Genomic DNA, 19322 nt, shown 5'->3' with positions numbered 1-19322 from the left:
TGCATTTCGCCACGTTGAAGCCCGTATCGCTCCGGAGACCGGTCCAGGTGAGGCGCGCCCTGGAGGAGCCGGAGGGGTCAGTGCAGGGGCCGCCCCTGGCGCCTGGCAAGCGCTTCTGGGGGCGTCCTGCCTGCTGGTGGGCCCCGCGGGGGAGGGGGCGGCCCGGCGCCGGATCCAGAGCTGGTGTGCTTGTTGGCCTCCTGCCAGGGGCCTTGAGCCGAGTACACGTTTAGTAAATACTTGAATAATGAACGAATATATTTTCTCAGCATAGTATTTTTCCTTCTCCAGAGATTGATTGATAGCCAGGGCCTCCTGTTTGATTAACGGTGACGCTGCTCCTGTTTAAGTCAGCGCCCTTTGGGAATCCCGTTAATTTCCTGTAATTCTTCCTTGCTCTCCTAAGGAGTATTTTGAATTCCAACCTCTCAAAAAGCAGAGCCCGCACTGACAGCCCAGAATTCTTCTGGGCTGTTGAATATGTGAATGATTCAGCTGTTTAGGATGAGAAAGGCAGAAATTTTGTGTGTGCCTATTTTCGTTTTTTTCTTTTGAAAGTGAAAGATCCTTTGCTGTTACCAAGAGCAGATACTTAACCCATTGCATGACTAGACACGATTTTATTTCTGTACACATTCAGTTCAGACTCTTATTTCCGAAGACATACATAATGGACTCTTAGCTTGTTTTGCCAACTTCATTCTTTTGGCTATAAATTATAGTACTTTACGGATGTTGATATATCTTTAGGAAATGCTTAAGGACAAGTTTCGTGCAGTACGCATAACTGCAGAAATGCATAAAGGGCTGCAAAAATGCATGAAGTTCAGGGTCCCTGTCCTCAGGAACCTCTAAGAGGACATTTATCACAGCTGGTTTCTAAATTTCTTATGTGATGTGTGGGAGATATAGCTATGAATTATGTTTTGTTTTGCATTTAAAAGTTATAACAGTACCATGAAGTGCTAGTGCCACACTAACTCCTTTTAAATGTTTTGATTCACAAAACGTTTAAAATTCACTCTGATAAAATGTAATGTCATAGTACCTCATGCCAGGAGGTTATTTTAATGTTACAACGTATTTCAAGTCAGGAAGTGCTTCCCTGTGGGAGAGTCTGTAACTGGCAAAGGAAAAAGCATGACAGCACTTGGTGCTTGTCTCAGGAGAACACTCCTTTTGGGAAAGAGGTGTTCGATGTTTTTAGGAAATTAGGCCAAATCTTGAGCTTATAATCCTTAAAGGATTTTGAAAAGCCTTTGTTTTTAAAGATACATCTTCCTTTTAACTGTTGCTACCTATGTTATTGACAGGACATATACGAAGACCAGTCTTCACCATTCACACTCAGTTTACACAAAAGTTAGTGCATCTTAGTTCTTACCCAGGTACAACAGGTCAGTTTATTATCTAGCTTTGGGACCTAGGGCAAGTTACTTAGCCTCTCTGTGCTTCAGTTTCCAGTGTATAAAATGGAGACAATAATAGTATATCTCAAAATTTATGCGGGTTCAATGAGGTTATGTTTGTAAAATGTTTGGAACCATGGATGTTGGAGACAGTGACTATTAGATATTAATTAACATATTAATCAAAATTGTCAGCTCCAGTTATTTATCAAAGAAGCAGTACACCAAACAGATGACTTTTCCAGAATTTCAGAGCCAAAGACCTTTTAGAGTACATCACTGATTTTTTTTTTTTTTTTTTTTTTTTTTTTTTTTTAGACAGCGTCTCACACTGTCGCCCCGGCTGGAGTGCAGTGGCGCGATCTCGGCTCACTGCAACCATTGCCTCCCAGGTTCAAGCGATTCTCCTGCCTCAGTCTCCTGAGTAGCTGGGATCACAGCCGTCCGCCACCACACCCGGCTAGTTTTTTTTGTGTGTGTGTGTTTTTAGTAGAGACAGGGTTTCACTATGTTGGCCAGGCTGGTCTTGAACGCCAGACCTCATGATCCACCTGCCTTGGCCTCCCAAAGTGCTGGGATTACAGGCATGAGTCATCGCTCCCAGCCTCATTGATCTTTTAATGAAGTAAAATATCTGAAAGGGCTTTAACTGTTAATGCAAGTGTGATTTATACTTTGAAGACTGTTATTTCCAGTAATACTTGCTCCAGGAAAGCTTGCAGGAAGAAGAGTACTTAAAGTTTTAGGAGTTTAGTAATATTATATAATTACTGAAGCCAGAAAACAGACGTAGTGTCTCTGTGACAGTCGGACAATTAAGATTCTGTATCAATGTTAGGCGTTTAGAATCCTACCTTATAGATGGCATGTCTCATCACCTTTCTAGACTGGAGTACATGTTACTCCACCCTGCCCCTGCCTTCTTAGCTATAGAATGTCCCCATATTCATTCCTAAAGGTCTACATGTAATCCTTTACTTAAAACGCAGGGTAGTCCATCTCTATGTCAGACTCCTGAATTAACGTAACACAAAATTAATAAAACACACAGACTGACTTGAATATCATCAGAGCTCATGAGCTGACTAGCTGGTGCTTTAAAGAGGACAGGCGATCTGTTTTGAGGTTGTGGCAGTCATTAAAAGGTGCTTGGCATATTGCAGATATTTCACGTCACAGACATTCTGAACATTCTGTCTGCAGATTAAAGCCTGTCATGAGTTTTCCTCTAGCGTTTACCACTCACACTGGTTTTGTGGCAATACTGTATTCTTAGTAGTATTCTACAGTTTTTTTTTGTTGTTGTTGCTTTCAGTAAAAGTAGATGAAAATATGCTTATGTATTTATGAGAATGTGTCAGTCAAATATTTCTTCTCTGTGTAAGGCACAAATCCTCTGCCTTATCTGCTTGATAGGTAAGGTATCAGTATTCCTTCCCCACGCCCACCTTCCTCCTCAGGAAAAGAGCTGACAAGGGATGCAAACATTGCAGGAAACCATTGTTGTGATGGTTTGTGTTTCTGCTTAATTATCAGTTAAACAGTGATGTGCTTTTGTAGTTCTGGAGTTAAAACTTTTTCTCAAGTTTGTAGTATAGTACATTTAGTAAAACTGCTTCCAAAGGAGTTGTATTGTCCTTTAGTTTGTTGCCAGGAATGAGCTATGGAATTTTGTAGTTAATTTCAAATTCCAACATATAATGTTAATGAGCTACTGGTATGATTTTAAATTGGCCTGAGGCTGACATTAAGATAGTTTTCAATTGGAAAAGCCTCTTTTAATACTATCCCCTCCATCTTGTTGCTGTAAGACCCGACTGGGAATAACCTGCACAATGCACATACAAGATTAAGAATGACAGTGGAGACCAGATGCAGTGGCTCACGCCTGTAATCCCAGCACTCTGGGAGGCCAAGGCGGGAGGATCACTTGAAGTCAGGAGTTTGAGACCAGCCTAGCCAACATGGTGAAACCCTGTCTCTACTAAAAATACAAAAATTAGCCTGGTGTGGTGGTGGGCACCTGTAATACCAGCTACTTGGTAGGCTGAGGCAGGAGAATCACTTGAACCTGATAGGTGGAGGTTGTAGTGAGCTGAGATCGTGCCACTGCACTCCAGCCTGGGCCCCCGAGCGAGACTCCGTCTCAAAAAAAAAAAAAAAAAAAAAAAATGCCAATGGAAAGATGTTCTTTATGGTTAACGCTGTCTTCTTTTGCCTTTCAGTGTTTAGTCTTAGAGTTTACACAAGAGCTATCAATCTGGCAATGTCAATGTAAATTTAATGAAAGGCCCCATTGGGTTATCTTGAAATAATTATGAATCTATAATTTATTAGCTGTTTGTGAAAATTGTGAATATTAAGCATTGCAGACTATAAATTATCAGTATTCTTCACTTGTGTTTATTTCAACAAAGATTGCTTTTAAGTTTTGCCAAAATATGGTGGGGCCATGTGATAACATAGGTGAAGCATTTAGGTTTTCCTCAGTTAACAATTGTTGTTCAAATGCAGATTGAACTTGTAAAAAAATTATTAGGCTCAGGTTTACTTATAGAGACAGGTGATACAGTATAAGAAATAGATATGTATATTTGTGTATCTTTCTCAAAAGAAATATATTATAAATTGAACAATTATTTTTATGAATTATATAATACACATAAGAAATATAATTATATTATTATTCATGGGGAGACCAGGTGGAGGCTCAAGTTCTCTCATTTACTATTTTGGTGACCATAGTCAAGTAAATCATACTTAGAACTTGTTTTTTTTTTAGTTTTCAAATGGGCAGAGGGACAGAATCTGTTTTTCACGGTTGTTAAGGATTGAATGAGATCAGAATGCTTATTCAGTTGCACAGAGCTATATAACTTTAAAATTGTTTGGTTTTCTGATTTTTTTTTTTTTTTTTTTTTTGAGACGGAGTCTCGCTCTGTTGCCCAGGCTGGAGTGCAGTGGCGCGATCTCAGCTCACTGCAAGCTCCGCCTCCCGGGTTCACTACATCCTGCCTCAGGCTCCGGAGTAGCTGGGACTACAGGCGCCCACCACCACGCCCGGCTAATTTTTTTGTATTTTTAGTAGAGAGGGGTTTCACCGTGTTAGCCAGGATGGGCTCGATCTCCTGACCTCGTGATCCGCCTGCCTCGGCCCCCCAAAGTGCTGGGATTACAGGCGTGAGCCACCGCGCCCGGCCGGTTTTCTGATTTTAGGTTGTTACAGCTTGGTATCAAATGATAAGCTGTTACCAGACTGGCCTTTTTCTTGTTGCATTTTTGCAGTTTTCTCCACATATTCTTTCATTCTTGTGAGCTCTGTGAAGTGCAGTTACTCTGGAGAGAGAGGGAGGGCCAGTGGTCATGGCTCCTTGGAAGTCTGCCTGTTTTGTTGCTGTGGCTAACACGTCACCCAGCCTGAGGCATGTGGTGGGCACGTGGTAGATATTGGTGGAGAGAATGAATGTATTAATGCTAATATAAATGCTGATGTTTTTTCTTTTATTCTTATCTAGTTTTCAAGAGTAAAGCTAAAAAGTAAAGGAGACTTTAAGTCACTTTCTTCCGTTTTATGTATGTATTAATTTTTTTGAGACAAGCTCTCACTCTGTTGCCTAGGCTGGAAGGCAGTGGCGAGATATCTGCTCACTTCAACCTTGACCTCCTGAGCTCAAGAGATCCTCCCACCTCAGCCTCCCAAGTAGCTAGGACTGCAAGCATGCACTACCATGCCTAATTTTGTATTTTTTGTAGAGACAGGGTCTTGCTATGTTGCCCAGGCTTGTCTGCAACTCGGGGACTCAAATGCTCTGCTCTGCTGACCTCAACTTCCCAAACTGCTGCTGTTACAGGGGTTAGCCCCCGTACCAGGCCTTTTATTTAAATATTTGTTTATTATAAACATTGTAACTGTACACGGTAGAAAAGTACAAGGAGTACAGAGAGTTTTCTTCTTCTTCTTTTTTTTTTTGATGGAGTCTTGCTCTGTTGCCCAGGCTGGAGTGCAGTGATGTGATCTTGGCTCACTGCAACCTCCGCCTCCTGGGCTCAAGCAATTCTCCTGCCTTAGTCTCCCGAGTAGCTGGGATTACAGACATGTGCCACCACGCCCAGCTAATTTTTGTATGTTTAGTAGAGACAGGGTTTCACCATGTTGGCCAGGCTGGTCTTGAATTTCTGACCTCGTGATCCGCCTGCCTTGGCCTCCCAAAGTGCTGGAATTACAGGCGTGAGCCACCGTGCCCAGCACAGAGAGTTTTCAGTTGAAAAGAAAAGTTCTCTGAGCCTTTTCCATAATCTCACTCCTAAGAAGCAACCATTTTTAACTTTCTCATTAGTTTTTCTGATGGTTACCACCACATTTCTAAATAATTTTAGAGCACTTCTACTTCCTGATTTCTTGATTTTAGACAGTACCTATTGATTTTGCTAAAAATGATGAAGAATTTATTATAACTTTCATGGTCTTAGATTTTCCCCTTTGCCCCCTCATTTTACTTAGTTATATCTCAGTCTCTATTACCTTGTGTATATAAACAGCAGATTTAAATCTTCATTAATCATATGAATTAATGCTGAATAAGCTAATCAAAATATTTTACTTAAAAATTTTTTAATATATTTTTCTATTTTTGTGAGTTATGGAGTCAAAGAGAATATACTGTCCAAATTGCGATATTTTTGAGATACTAAGGAAATGGGTACAAGTGAAGCATGTCTATGCAGTGGGGACACAGAATCACCCTAGTTACAGACTTCATATACTCTTCTTAGATTTTTACATTGTGTTTATTTGATTGGATGATAAAATCAGTAAAGCTTTTGTACTTTCAAAGAATTTTCAGTGACTAATAAAGTTCACAGTAAGGAAACTTGGAAGTAGAGTTTCAGAATGTTAACTATTTTTGTGTTTAAGTGGAACTTATAAGTAATAACAAAATTGAATAAGTCAGTACTTTCTTGAATTAAGGTATCTTTTTTCATGGTAAGGACATGTCTGTCAATTCCAGTTTTAGTCCGTGTTTTCGTTAGGCATTAGTGTTGTATTTTGAAGGCCTTTTTGAATATCTGTGGAGATAAACATTTTTCTCTTTAGAGTCATTGTATGTTAATTAGTAAATACGAGGCCTCGTATTGTACTGTCCTTGCACTCGGGGTAAATCTCTCAGGATTGTAATATATTTTTAAATTTAGATTCTATTTTTATTTTTATTTATTTATTTATTTATTTTTTTGCGACAGGGTCTCACTTTGTCGCCCAGGCTAGTGTGCTCATTACTCTCTGCAACCTCCGCCTCCCAGGCTTAAGTGATCCTTCCACCTTAGCCTCCTGAGCAGCTGGGATTACAGGCACAGGCCACCATGCCCAGCTAATGTTTGTATTTTTATTAGATATGGGGTTTCACCATGTTGGCTAGGCTGGTTTCAAACTCCTGGGCTCGAATGATCTGCCTGGTTCGTCTCCCACAGGGCTGGGATTATAGGCGTGAGCCACTGTGCCTGGCCTAGATTGTATTTTTACATATATGATTTAGGATTGTTTTATCTACAGTTCATTTGTATATAGTCTTTATCAGCTTGAAGTATTGCTGTTGCAGGTGCCTCCCAAAAATAATTTGGATTTTTTCTTTTTTCTTTTTTTGGACTCCAGTCTTTGAAGGTTTAAGAATATACCACAGTGAAACCACTGGGGCTTTTGATGGGTATTTCTTTGATAACTTTCTTGTTTTTGTCTCTGGAGTTTGTAATTAAATTTTCTTTCTCTACTGATGTCAATTTTGGTAAATTGTATTTTCCTAGGAAATAATTTATTTTATCTAAGTTTTAAAAATATATTTGCATTGTGCATAGCAGTCTTTTCTGACTTTTAAATTGTTCTGTTTTGGTAATTTTCTTCTGTCACTTTATTTTTGTATTTGTGTTTTTTCCCTTTTTTCCTTGATTCTTTTGATTCTTTTTCCCTAAACAACGAATATTTTGATTGATTTGTTCTACTGGTTTTGTGTTTTCTGTCTTACTGACTTCTACTTTTATCTTTATTGCTTTCTTTGGCTTCTTTTGTTTTTTCCTCTGGTTCATTTTTCTAGGGAGGTGTTTTTTCACTGTTTTCATTATTTTATTTGTATGGATTCACATATTCATGGCTATACTTTTGTTCTTAAAACTGCTTCAGTTGTATTTTATAGATCCTGTTATATAATATTTTTATCTTAGTTTGTTTCCCCTTTGTTCCAAGAGGTTTTTTTTTTTAAGGGTTTTATTCCAGGTAGAAAGAATGGCCTTTCTTTGTATATTATTACTTAAACTTTTTTTTGTTGTTGTTATGATCAGAGATTTTCTTTGCCACTTAATATATTGTTGGTGTTCATGAATGGTCCAGGTACACAAATTGTTTTTAGACACGGAGTCTTGCTGTGTTTCCCAAGATGGGCTTGAACTCGTGGCCTCAAACAATCCTGCTTTGGCCTCCCAGAGAGTGCTGAGATCATGGGCATGAGCCACCTGCACCCAGCCCCCATGTACACTTTATTTTCTTGGAGACAGAGTCACGCTGTCGCCCAGGCTGGAGTATAGTGGTGCAACTCACTGCAATCTCCGCCACCCAGGTTCAAGCGATTCTCCTGCTTCAGCCTCCCCAGTAGCTAGGAATACAAGGCATGTGCCACCCCACCTGGCTAAGTTTTGTATACTTAGTAGAAATAGGGTTTCACCGTGTTGGCCAGGCTGGTCTCAAACTCCTGACCTCAAATGATCCAATTGCTTCGGCCTCCCGAAGTGCTGGGATTGTAATCCCCTATGTATACTTTAGAAGGTGGATATTTTGTTGTCAAATTTTGATAGAGATCCCTCATGTCTAGTTATTGATTATATTGTCTGTGTCTTTCATGTCTGTATTTTTTGTTCACTTGATCTGTTTTGGACTTAGAGGGGCATATTAATATCTGCTTTCTTATAAGTGTATTTCTGTCTTTTTTAACTTTTGCAATTTCTGCTTTATAAAGGGGGCTACTGCGTTTTTGGTGCATAGATTTTCCCAACTAATATTATTATGAATTATATGTTTAGTATTATGAAGTGAGCTTCTTGAAGGTCTTTGAGCCCAAATTTTGTCTCATTGCAGGGTAGCAATCTCTATTTTCTTATTGCTTGTATTTGCATTCCTTAGGACTGTATTATATAAGAGGATCATACATGCCGTCTGTTACCGTGTGCCCTCTGCTGCCAGTTGTGGCCATGTGACTGACTTTGACTGATAAAGTATGAGTGGAAGGCACTTCTGCCATGGCTTTTTCCCTTCTGTAAGAAATTAAGAAGAATATATATACCGGATAAGTGGTACTTTCCACAGTAGAGAATGATGACACTTGGAGAAAGAGCCAGCAGTCACAGCCAATCTGCAGTAACAAGTCAAGTGACTGAGAGAAGCCTTTGGGAGACATCAGGGTTATTTGCTGTTACGATAGCTCTAACAAGAGCTGCTTGATTTGTTTGGTATACTTTTGACCATCTCTTTATTTTAAGCCTTTCAGAATTGGTATTTTAGTTGTGTTTCTTGTATTGAGCACAAAGTTGGGTTTTCTTTTGTGAGCAGATCTGAAAATGACAAGTATATGATTGGTTCTTAACTGTCATACTACTATATGTACTGTATATTATATTTTCATTGTTATTTGTCTTCATGTCATCTCTTCTCTTTTAGGAAGGTTTGTAATTTTGTTCTACTGGTTACCTTTATGCTATAAATGTTTTTAAATATCCTTAGCTCCTTTTCCTTACTTAGGTGCCTATTATTTTGTTTACTCTGGAAAACTCCTATTACCTATGTGCCTCTCAGTGAGCATGTTCCACGTCTCTTGTTCTCTAATGTGCTTTTTTTTTTTTTTTAAGCTGTTTGTACTTTATCAGACATAGAAGTGTTTCCCTATTATTTTTCTACCCTTGTCCTCACATTTTGTCTTAGATATACAATACAACATATGCAGTGACACCACCAGTCATTTCAACTATGTTTCCTAGTCATCTCTTAGTTATCCCTTGGGTCCTGGCTTACACTGGGGGGTGCTTGATGGATGGCCTGGTTGTATAATCCTTGGCTCACACTTTTTTCCCCCTTGAGTTTCCAGTAAAGGATTGTTCCACTGTTCTTTTGCTCTGTATATTGCTGTTGAAGTCTTAGCCTGATTTTCTTAGTTTTAGAAGTAACTTTGCCGTTTTATGTGGAAGCCCAGAAATGTTCTTCGTTTATAAAATCTAGTCATCTTACTAAGATATGTTTCACAGTAGACTATTCTGGGTCAGTTTTCCAAGTACATGTCTGCTGTTCAGTATTTAGATTCATGCCTTTTGTTTCCAGAAAATTTTCTCAGATTGTGAAAGTGGGTTTTTTCCTCCCTTCTTCAGGGACTCTAATTACATGGATATTGGCTCTTTGCCCATCCTGTATCACTTTTACTTAGATCCTTTTCCCTTCATTTTTGTTCTCTTGGCTCTTTGCATAGTTTTCCTTATTGTCAGTAGAATCTGCTATCCCCTTAGGCATGTTATAACAGAGATTTTATTTCCGAGATCATTTTGTCTTTTTATTTCTGTCCTTCTAGAATTTGAAACAAGAGTTCATCATCTTACTTTTTTTGTGTGTATTTCCATGATGAGTTTTTAAATTTCTAACTTATGATATACTTTCATATCTGTTCAATAATATTTCAGTTATATGGAATTGTTTTCCTGTGCCTTGTGATTGTTTTAGGGAACATATTTTAATTCTTGTTTCTTTTTTGTTTTGGAGTTGTTTTGGTATGACTCAATTTTATTTTAATATTTATTCCATTTTTACAACTTTTATTTTAGATTCAGGGGGAACATGTGCATGTTTGTTAACTGGGTAGGTATATTGTGTGATACTCAGGTTTAGGGTACAAATGATCCTGTCACCCAAATACTGAGCATGGTACCCAATAGTTTTTCAACTGTTTCTCCCCCCATGCCCCTCTAGAGTCCCCAGTGTCTACTGTTGTCATTGCTATGCCCATGGGTATTCAGTGTTTAGCTGCCACTTATAGGTGAAAACGTGTGGTATTTGGTTTTCTATTCCTGCATTAATTCACTTAGGATCTTCTTTCTTATATAGTAGCTTCATATGGATGCTGTTTCTCCTTTCTGTTTAGTGTAGAGAGTCACAGAGATTCTTGGACACACAATAGCATGTGTTTCTGTGACAGGAGATGAGGGGTTTGTGTGACTTCACGGGTTTCTTAGTTTAAATGCTGCCTTGTGTAGGTACAGTTAAATGCGGTTTCTTTAATGAATGGTGCTGTAGAGGGGTAGATAGAGGGTTGGTGTGACTTCTAATAATGTGATACTCTTTTGTTTCAAGAATGTATTTCCATCACTTGCCTTGTTTCCTTTCGCTGCCAAGCCTCCATAGAGTTGCCCCCACCTTCTAAGTTGCCTTGTCCCAGAAGCAGTGTCTTCTGGAAACTGCTGCCTGTGGCAAAGCCCCTCTATTCGTTCCCAACTGCAGTACTCTAACCTGCCAGGTCTTCCACCTGGTCTGGGGTGTTTGCCTACCCTGGTAGGGCACTTCCTTGCTGAGAGTTCTTCCCTGGACAACGATTGCCAGGTTAAACTCCCCTCTCCTGTCCACAGATTCCCCTCTGACTGTCAGCAGAGGCAATGTTGCTAGCTCTGGTAGTTTTGGATTTTTTGTTTCCTTAATTATATTTAATGGAGGCTTGCTGAATACTGCCTCCTTTTGCTGTGAGCACGGATTATGGGTGGTTGTGTTTGCTTTTTGTTGATCTGTAAGGTTTTTGGAGGATGTGTGGATATATTTATCTGTAAGCAACCACCATGATTTTTTGGGAATCACATGTCTCATCAATATTTTCTGAAGACTGAAATTCAGCTTAAATTTTTATAAAGACTGAAATTCAATTTAAAAACTGCTCTTGGTAAATTAGGTTGTATAACAGTCATTTCTGAATTAATCTAGCAGTTACCATTATCTTAAGTATTTAAATATCTCTGTTTTGTTTTATTAATAGGTCCAGTCTATGCCTATTTCTTCTCTATAAAGATGACTACTCCCCATATAAAGTTGAAGCTTTAGAAAACTATTGTCAAAATAAAGTCTAACTAGCTTTCTTTGTTATACTTGTTCTCATAAGCTTTATTTCAGGAAATTGTGCTTAAACAGAAATACTTTGGTCACAGTCCTTAAATGTCTCTGATTATTTTCTCTGTTTGAGAATCTATGATTTTTGTCCTTAATTAAGCAGAAGCTTAGAAAAGTTCTTAGAAAATTGATTCCAAAAGTCCAAGGCCACTGAGACAGCGCTCCCCTTAGTGGTACAGTGCTAGCTGGCTTGGTGGAATTTCTCTTTCTCTCCAAGGCCAAGACAGGCCTGGCTGCTCCAGGGAACTGAAGGCTGGTAAATAAATGACAGTGTTCATTTGTAGGTAGTCTGACTCAAGCCCATGCCCTGAACCTTTCCACCATACCTTGGGCTTCTGCATTACCGATTTATAAAAGAACAGTGAAACATTTAGATGCTGCCTTTTGATGTAAGAATTCAAATTAGCATTCTGGAGAGTATCTCCCTCCTACCTTTTTTTAAAAAATAGTTTTTAATTGACACATTGTATTGCACATGTTGATGGGGTACAATTTGTTTTTTTGGTATACGTCTGTGTTGTATAATGATCAAATGAAGATAGTTAGCATACTCATCACCTCATGCATTTATCATTTCTTTGTGTTGAGAACGTGTGAAAATATCTCTTCCAGTTGTTTTGTGTCCTTCTGGGGCCTCTGCATCTCCCCCACTGAAGAAATCTCTACTTTTGCATCGCATAAAAGATTTGTACTGTTTTAAAATATATTAAGACCTGAAATAGAATAATCTTGGAAGGGTTAAGTTTATCTAGGAAAGCCCCAAGCTTTTAGAATCTGTGGAGATTCCAGAAGTGAAGCATCAGGTAGAAATAAATTGTTTATAGAGCCTATAATATCACAGAGTAGTTCTAGATGGCAGAGGCACTTTTAGACAGATTTTGAATTTTCCTCTCTTCTGGATTCTTTCTACATTTGCTTATTATTTTGAGGCATACATGGGAAACCGTAAAACATTAATGTGGACAGTTTGTTCCATCCAGACACTAAGCAGTCAGCCTTGTTATTGTGGCAGGCCCTGTGCTGCTTCCTTTCCCCAGAGCATCAGTCTAGTGGCTAAGGAGATACTGCTGGTAAATAATGAGAAAAAAGCTACCCTGCCTTGTGGGGATCCCCCCAGGCTCCTCACACTGGGCAAGTCCCTTTTCAGTCTTTTGGGGTGGTTTGAAACACCCCTTCATGGCATCCTGATGATAGAGCTGAATTTTGCCTCTGGTTCTACATGCTTATCTTCATAGTACTGTCACTGTCACTTTTTGTGGTATTTCTACTCTAATATCTTGTGATTTTAGACGCAGCTTTATTTCTACCTCAGGAGTTGTCAGCCTTTTTCTTTGAGGTACATCTCATGATGTGTGTGTCATTAGTTCTCACAATTCTACGATGTCTCCTTCCTCCCACCCACAGTTTTAAAATAGTATGGACTATTGTTGTCATAGTTTTATAATGCTCTGAAATAGTTATTATTCAGGATGGGGGAAATCAAGATTTTAGATTATTTGAAGATGAATTGGTTTTTACAGCTCTACTGTTCACTGGCTTCTGGTGGGACATTTGTGGTTTTGACCATGTTTCCTCAAGGGAATATGGGAATTGATAGGCTTTTTCTCAGACCCTTCTAGCCGTGAAGCTTGATATTCTTTCCTCAATGTTGTGACCTCTTTATGGGCAAGAAGTTTATTTCCTTAGTGTTTTCTGGCACATGTAGATCTCAGTAAATGTTTCCTGAATCAGTATGGTCAAGAAGAAGAGAGTCTGCCTTGCCTCTGGAATGCAGGGGTGGTTCAGCTGCATGAACCACCAGGCAGCCAGGTGGCAGTGGTTTTGTGCTAGCTGGGCAGTGTTTTCTCTCACGGTGGGGAAAATGTTTTCTTCTTCCAAGTCAGATTCCTGTAATACAAAACAAGAGTTAATTTAGCTCAGTTTAGCTTCTTAATGTCAATTGAGTGTCGTGTATTTAACTTATGTCGCTGTGTAATATGGATTCCTCACAGAATATTGTTTCCAAGGATCTTCTGCCTCACTGTGAGACCTCTGGATAACAGTTGTTACTTTGAATGCAAATTCTGAATACTTGTCCATGAAATTTACAAAAAATTAATTTTCATACAAAACAAAATACGCAGCGGGGTAATTTCAAAAGTACATTTTTTCATGAAGTTTTAAAGTTATGGTCGGTTTATGACAAATGGATTTTTAAAGTGAGGCTACCTCTGGTGATTCTGTTTCAGGAGACATGAGGATCTCATGGTTTAGCAAGGTTCAAAGATCACTGAACTTTAAGCCAAGTGTCAGGTACACTACTGACCTTGGCTTAAATTGAATCCCTTGGATAAGCCATTGACCTCTATATACCATTTTCTCTTCGGTAAAATGGAGATAGTGTCTTTCATGGTTGTAATAATGAAAATGACATAACATATATGGAAGTATCTAGCATAAAACCTAGAATAATGTAGGAACTCTGTTAATTCTAGCTGTATCTATCTCTGAAAATAAGTGGATAAAATACATTTTAATTAAGCTAGTTTTATTTAGAAACCTTTAATAAGAGTGATTGAACTATAATTACAGTTCAAGATTCCCAGTACTCTTTAGAAAAACAAGACCCAGGAAAGTAGCAAGACTTTACACCAAGGGAGGTATGGCTAAGATTGAGAACGTTTTCATGTCAGGAATTTTCCATTTAGGAAACTTATTAGGTATTTTTTTCTTTTCTTTTCTTTTCTTTTTTCTTTTCTTTTCTTTTTAATGTGTAGATTTGAAGTGGAGGGAAAGGGACATGAAGGTGTGAGAGAAAGCTGTAGCTTACTCTGATACTTCATGTTTGGTATGGCTTGTTGCCATTCCATCTTTCACTGTGTAACTTAGTCCCCAAAGGTTTTTGTTTGTTTTTTGATTTTTTTTGGTGTGTGTTAGGGAAGAGGCTTTATTGAGATTTAATACACATACCATACAATTCACTGATTTAAAATGTACAATTCAGAGGTTTTTAGCATATTCACAGGGCTATGCAACCACCGCAGTTTTAGAACATCTTCATCACCCCAGAAAGAAACCCTGTACCATTTAGCTGTCATTTTCTCTCACCTCCCTGTTTTTCCCCGACACTCCCACCTCTAGATGTCTTTGCCTGCTTTGCCCTGCTGTAACACAATAACCTTGGCCTGGGTAATTTATAAAGAACAGAAATGTATTTCTCACAGTTTTGGAGGCTGGAAAGTCTAAGATCAAGGCACCAGCGTCTGGTATCTGCTGAGGGCCTTCTTATTTTGTCTTCACACGGTAGAAGAGAGGACCAGAGAAAATGGAACCTCCCTTTCACAAGCTCTTTTATTAGTGGCCTTAATAAATTCATGAGAGCAGAGTGCTCATGACCTGAACACCTCCCAGTAGGCCCTACCTCCCAACACTGTTGCATTGGGGATTAAATTTTAACTTAGTTTTGGAGGGGACAAAAACATTCAAAACATAGCACTACCAACCACTGACCTGTTTTCTGTCTCTAAAAATTTGCCTACTGTAGACCTGTCATATAAATGGAATCATTGTGACTGCTCATCCATGGTGTAGTATGTATTGGTACGTCATTTCTTTTTCTTGCCCATTAATATTCCATTGTGTGTGTATACCACATTTTATTTATCTGTTAATCAGTTGATGGACTTTTGGGTTGTTTCCACTCTTTAGCTTTTTTCTTGTTTTGAGACGGAGTCGCTCTGTCACCCAGGCTGAAGTACAGTGACACTATCTCTGCCTCCCAGGTTCAAGTGATTGTCCTGCCTCAGCCTCCCGTGTAGCTGGGACTGCAGGTCCCCGCCACTATGCCCAGCTAATTTTTGTATTTTTACTAGAGATGGGGGTTTCACCAAGTTGGCCAGCCTGGTCTCGAACTCCTGCCCTGAAGTGATACGCCCACCTCGGCCTCCCAAAGCGCTAGGATTACAGACATGAGCCACTGCACCTGGCCATTTTTTAGCTATTATGATTAATGCTGCTGTGAACACTTGCATACAAGTTTTTGTGTGGATATGTGTCTGTCCTTCCTTCCATTCTCTCTTTTCTTTTCTTTCCTTTCCTTTTCTTTTCTTTTCTTCCTTTCTCTCTTTTCTTTTCTTCTTGACAAAGTCTCACTCTGTTGCCTAGACTGGTGGGCTGGAGTGCAGTGATGCGATCTTGGATTACTGCAACTTCAGTCCCTCAAGTAGCTGGGACTATAGGCATGCACCACCATGCTGGCTAATTGTTTTTGTATTTTTAGTGTAGATGGGGTTTCGCCATGTTGTCCAGGCTGATCTCGAACTCCTGACCTCAGGTGATCCTCCCGCCTCGTGAGGTGAGGGATTATAGGCGTGAGTGCTGGGATTATAGGCGTGAGGCTCCTTGCCCTGCTGGGAAGTATTTTCATTTCTCTTGGGTGTGTACCTAGGAATGGAATTGCTCAGTTATGAGGTAACTTTAGGTTTAAACTTTTGGGCAACTGCCAACCCATTTTCCAAAGTGGCTGCACCCTTTTATATTCCTCCCAGTCATATATAAGGTTTCTCCATGTCTTCCCTGACTCTTGTTATTTTCTGTCTTTTGACAGACAGTAGCCCATCCTAGCCATTCTAGCAGGAGCCACGTGGTATCACATGTGATTTTGATTTGCATTTATTCTAGATAATATGTTCTTTATGAGACATACAATGTAATATTTGCAAAGGTTTTTATGCCTTCCATACATGGATCTAGATATGATAACCATTCTGATTGAGTACCTACTCTGGGTGAAGCTCTGCAGTGGCAGCTGTATATGGATTATTTCTTTTGATCCTCATAATAACTCCTAGGTATACATAATATTATCTTCAATTTACACATGTTAAAACTGAGGTGTGAAGGAGTTAAAGAACTAGTCCAGGGCCAAACTGTTGATAGTTATTGCCTAAGGTCTGAGTCACACCTGAGCCTTGCTGTATGCCCAGCCTCTGCTCTGCACTAGGACTTGTGTTGACACAGAGATGCAAGCTCCTCTGCTGGAGCTTGGAGTTTATTGGAGTTTCTGGCACATGTGTGTGCACTCTTTCATGTACATGTGTTCATACCAGGCCCAGCATCCAGTGTCAGCTTCGACCTCTCCTGTCTCTGAGTCCTTATGTCCATACCCCACTGAGTTCCTTGTTATGTGTACTGTACAGAGTCTACTGTGTCTCAGTTTTCCACTGGTTATTTTATGATTGTATATAGACAAGATAAACGTCTTTCATGGAGGGACCTTAGCATAGTAAAAGCAAAGTTAACTCTTGGAGGATTACGGTGGATAATTTTGGCTTTTATGTGAAAAGAAATTTCCAAGTAGCTTAGAGCTGTCCCTCAGTGGAGTCAGCTGCTTGGTGAAGAACTTTGCAGAACTGTATATGTTCAAGCAACAGTGGAGGTACCCTTCTCTCAGGGTGTTGCAAAATGCATTTCTATACTGGGCTGGACCCTGAGGCCTCCTCCAGGTTAGAGAAGGACTTGCCCTTACCAGAGTTGACATCATACAGCCGTAGATGTAGAAAGCCACTTTCTCATCTGATATGGCTTCTGAATAAACATAATGTTGAACTCTTGGGAGATAACAGGGAAAAGATGTCTTTATCCTTCAAAATTTAATGTCCTTTGAAAAACCTACTTTTAACTACTCAGGCTGATATAAAACTTCCAACTTTTATAGATGGGAAGGACTCTGATTAAAGATGTAATCAGAGTAACATCTTTAGTCTGTAACCCCTCTGGTTCTGGGGTCAGCCAGATCTGTGTTTGAGTCTTTTTTTTTTTTTGTTGTTGTTGTTGTTGTTGTTTCGAGACATAGTTTTCCTCTTCTTGCCCAGGCTGGAGTGCAGTGGCGCCATCTCAGCTCACTGCAACCTCTTACTCCCAGGTTCAAGCAGTTCTCCTGCCTCAGCCTCCTAAGTAGCTGGGACTACAGGCGCCTGCCACCATACCCAGCTAGTTTTTGTATTTTTAGTAAAGGTGCGGTTTCACCATGTTGGCCAGGCTGGTTTTGAACCCCTGACCTCAGGTGATCCGCCCGCCTTGGCCTCCCAAAGTTCTGGGATTACAGGCATGAGCCATCATACCTTGCCCTGTGTATGAGTCTTAATTCTGAGCTATCCTTTCCATGTCACCTCCGGCTAGTTACTTTACCACTTAACACCCCAGTTTCTCATCTGGAAAACAGGGCTAGTAAGAGTATCTCCTTTAAACAGAGGTTAAGATTCTGTAATGCTTGTCTGGCACATAGCAAGTACATACTAAATGTTTATCATTTGAGGGAGGGAGAATTAGAGATGTGGATGGTTGTTAAAATGTAACCTATTTTTTAACTTTTTCTCAGAGGAAACACAAGAATAGAAGAGGCTTGTGAAATGTATACCAGAGCTGCAAATATGTTCAAGATGGCTAAAAATTGGAGTGGTATGTACAAAGTTTTTGTTTGTTTTTTAGGCAAATGGTTTAAAATCACTTTGAAGGAAGAAATGACTGTTTTCCCCTTAATGAACAAGACTATTGACCCCAGAGACAGGTGTCAGTGCTGAATAACTGGCTTGGCTGCTGCTGACATGGAGACTGAAGGGGTGTGCTCTAAGTGAATGAAGCTGGAAAGCCTGGCTTAAGTTCAAGTACAGGGACAGTATCTGTCTTAGTTTCCATAAACTTCTTAATACAGTAGGCATGTGGTAACTAAAAATAGTTAAAATTACTTGGAATTAGAGTAATCTTTGTTTCTTACTAATATGCTTAAATAAATTGCTATAAGGAATGAAAGTTGGAATAAAAGTCATTAGAACTAGTGGGATAAAGAGAAATGCCTGGTTTTCTTTACCTGAACATTGGTTGAGAATGACCATTCCCTACTATGCAATGACAGTGTGGTTTGGGGGGAGGGGGATGGATTTACATTAACCTCAAGAGACTCATGGTTATTTTTTAAAGTAATGCTTTCTACCCAGTGAGACTGGGCATAACAAAATTCACAGGGTTATTATTTTCATTGGTCTGAGATGGGATGGGTCTTTCAGAGAAATTCATCCCTCTCCCTTCAGCGAAAGAGATCTTTCATGCTTTAGTGATGGGATATTTCTATAGTGCAAATGGAGACCACCGTTGACCAGAGCAGGGTACGTGGGTGTTGAGCTCTGGCTCACAGCTGCTGTGGGATTGGAAGTGGGACTCTTGCCCTCTACAAGCTGTTTCAAGGCAGACACTTTAAAATCATTTCAAAGGAGAAAAATGCTTTTGAGCTAGTTGAATCTAAAAGGTAAGATCTTTATAAGAAGTTTAGTTTTAGCTAAGGCTTTAGATATGCTATTTTTCAAAACACACTTATGCCTGAATTGTCTTGTGTTTTTAAAATGGAGGAGAAAACAGTTTGTTTCACATTCCATCTTTTGTTTTGTTCAGGTCTTGTAAGTAAAAAGTGATCTTACCTGAAGAGACTACTTATTTATTTATTTATTTAAGACAAAGTCTCACTCTGTAGCCCAAGCTAGAGTGCGGTGGTGCAATCTTGACTCACTGCAATCTCTGTCTCCGGGGCTCAAGTGATTCTTGTGCCTAAGCCTCCCTTGCAGCTGGGACTACAGGCATGTGCCACCACGCCCAGCTAATTTTTTGTATTTTAGTAGAGACGGGGTTTCACCATGTTGCCCAAGGTGGTCTCGAACTCCTGAGCTCAGGCCATCCACCCACCTCGGCCTCCCAGAGTGCTGGGATTA

At 39.6% G+C, this 19322-nt stretch overlaps 1 protein-coding gene across 1 annotated transcript in view; it reads left to right on the top strand.

Annotated features, from left to right (window-relative positions):
• Positions 1-14: 14 nt before the first annotated feature.
• The window catches only part of LOC113223024 (beta-soluble NSF attachment protein-like), a 35717-nt gene continuing 16409 nt past the window's right edge, over positions 15-19322 (top strand). The window contains exons 1-2 of the mRNA XM_026452615.1: positions 15-47; positions 17942-18021. Of these exons, the coding sequence (XP_026308400.1) occupies positions 17973-18021 (49 nt within the window). The 5' untranslated portion in view covers positions 15-47; positions 17942-17972. The remainder of the gene's footprint in view (positions 48-17941; positions 18022-19322) is intronic.

Source organism: Piliocolobus tephrosceles, unplaced genomic scaffold (genome assembly GCF_002776525.5).
Source record: "Piliocolobus tephrosceles isolate RC106 unplaced genomic scaffold, ASM277652v3 unscaffolded_37775, whole genome shotgun sequence".
Classification (NCBI taxonomy): Eukaryota; Metazoa; Chordata; class Mammalia; order Primates; family Cercopithecidae; genus Piliocolobus; species Piliocolobus tephrosceles.
This window is presented reverse-complemented; position numbering and strand designations above follow the sequence as displayed.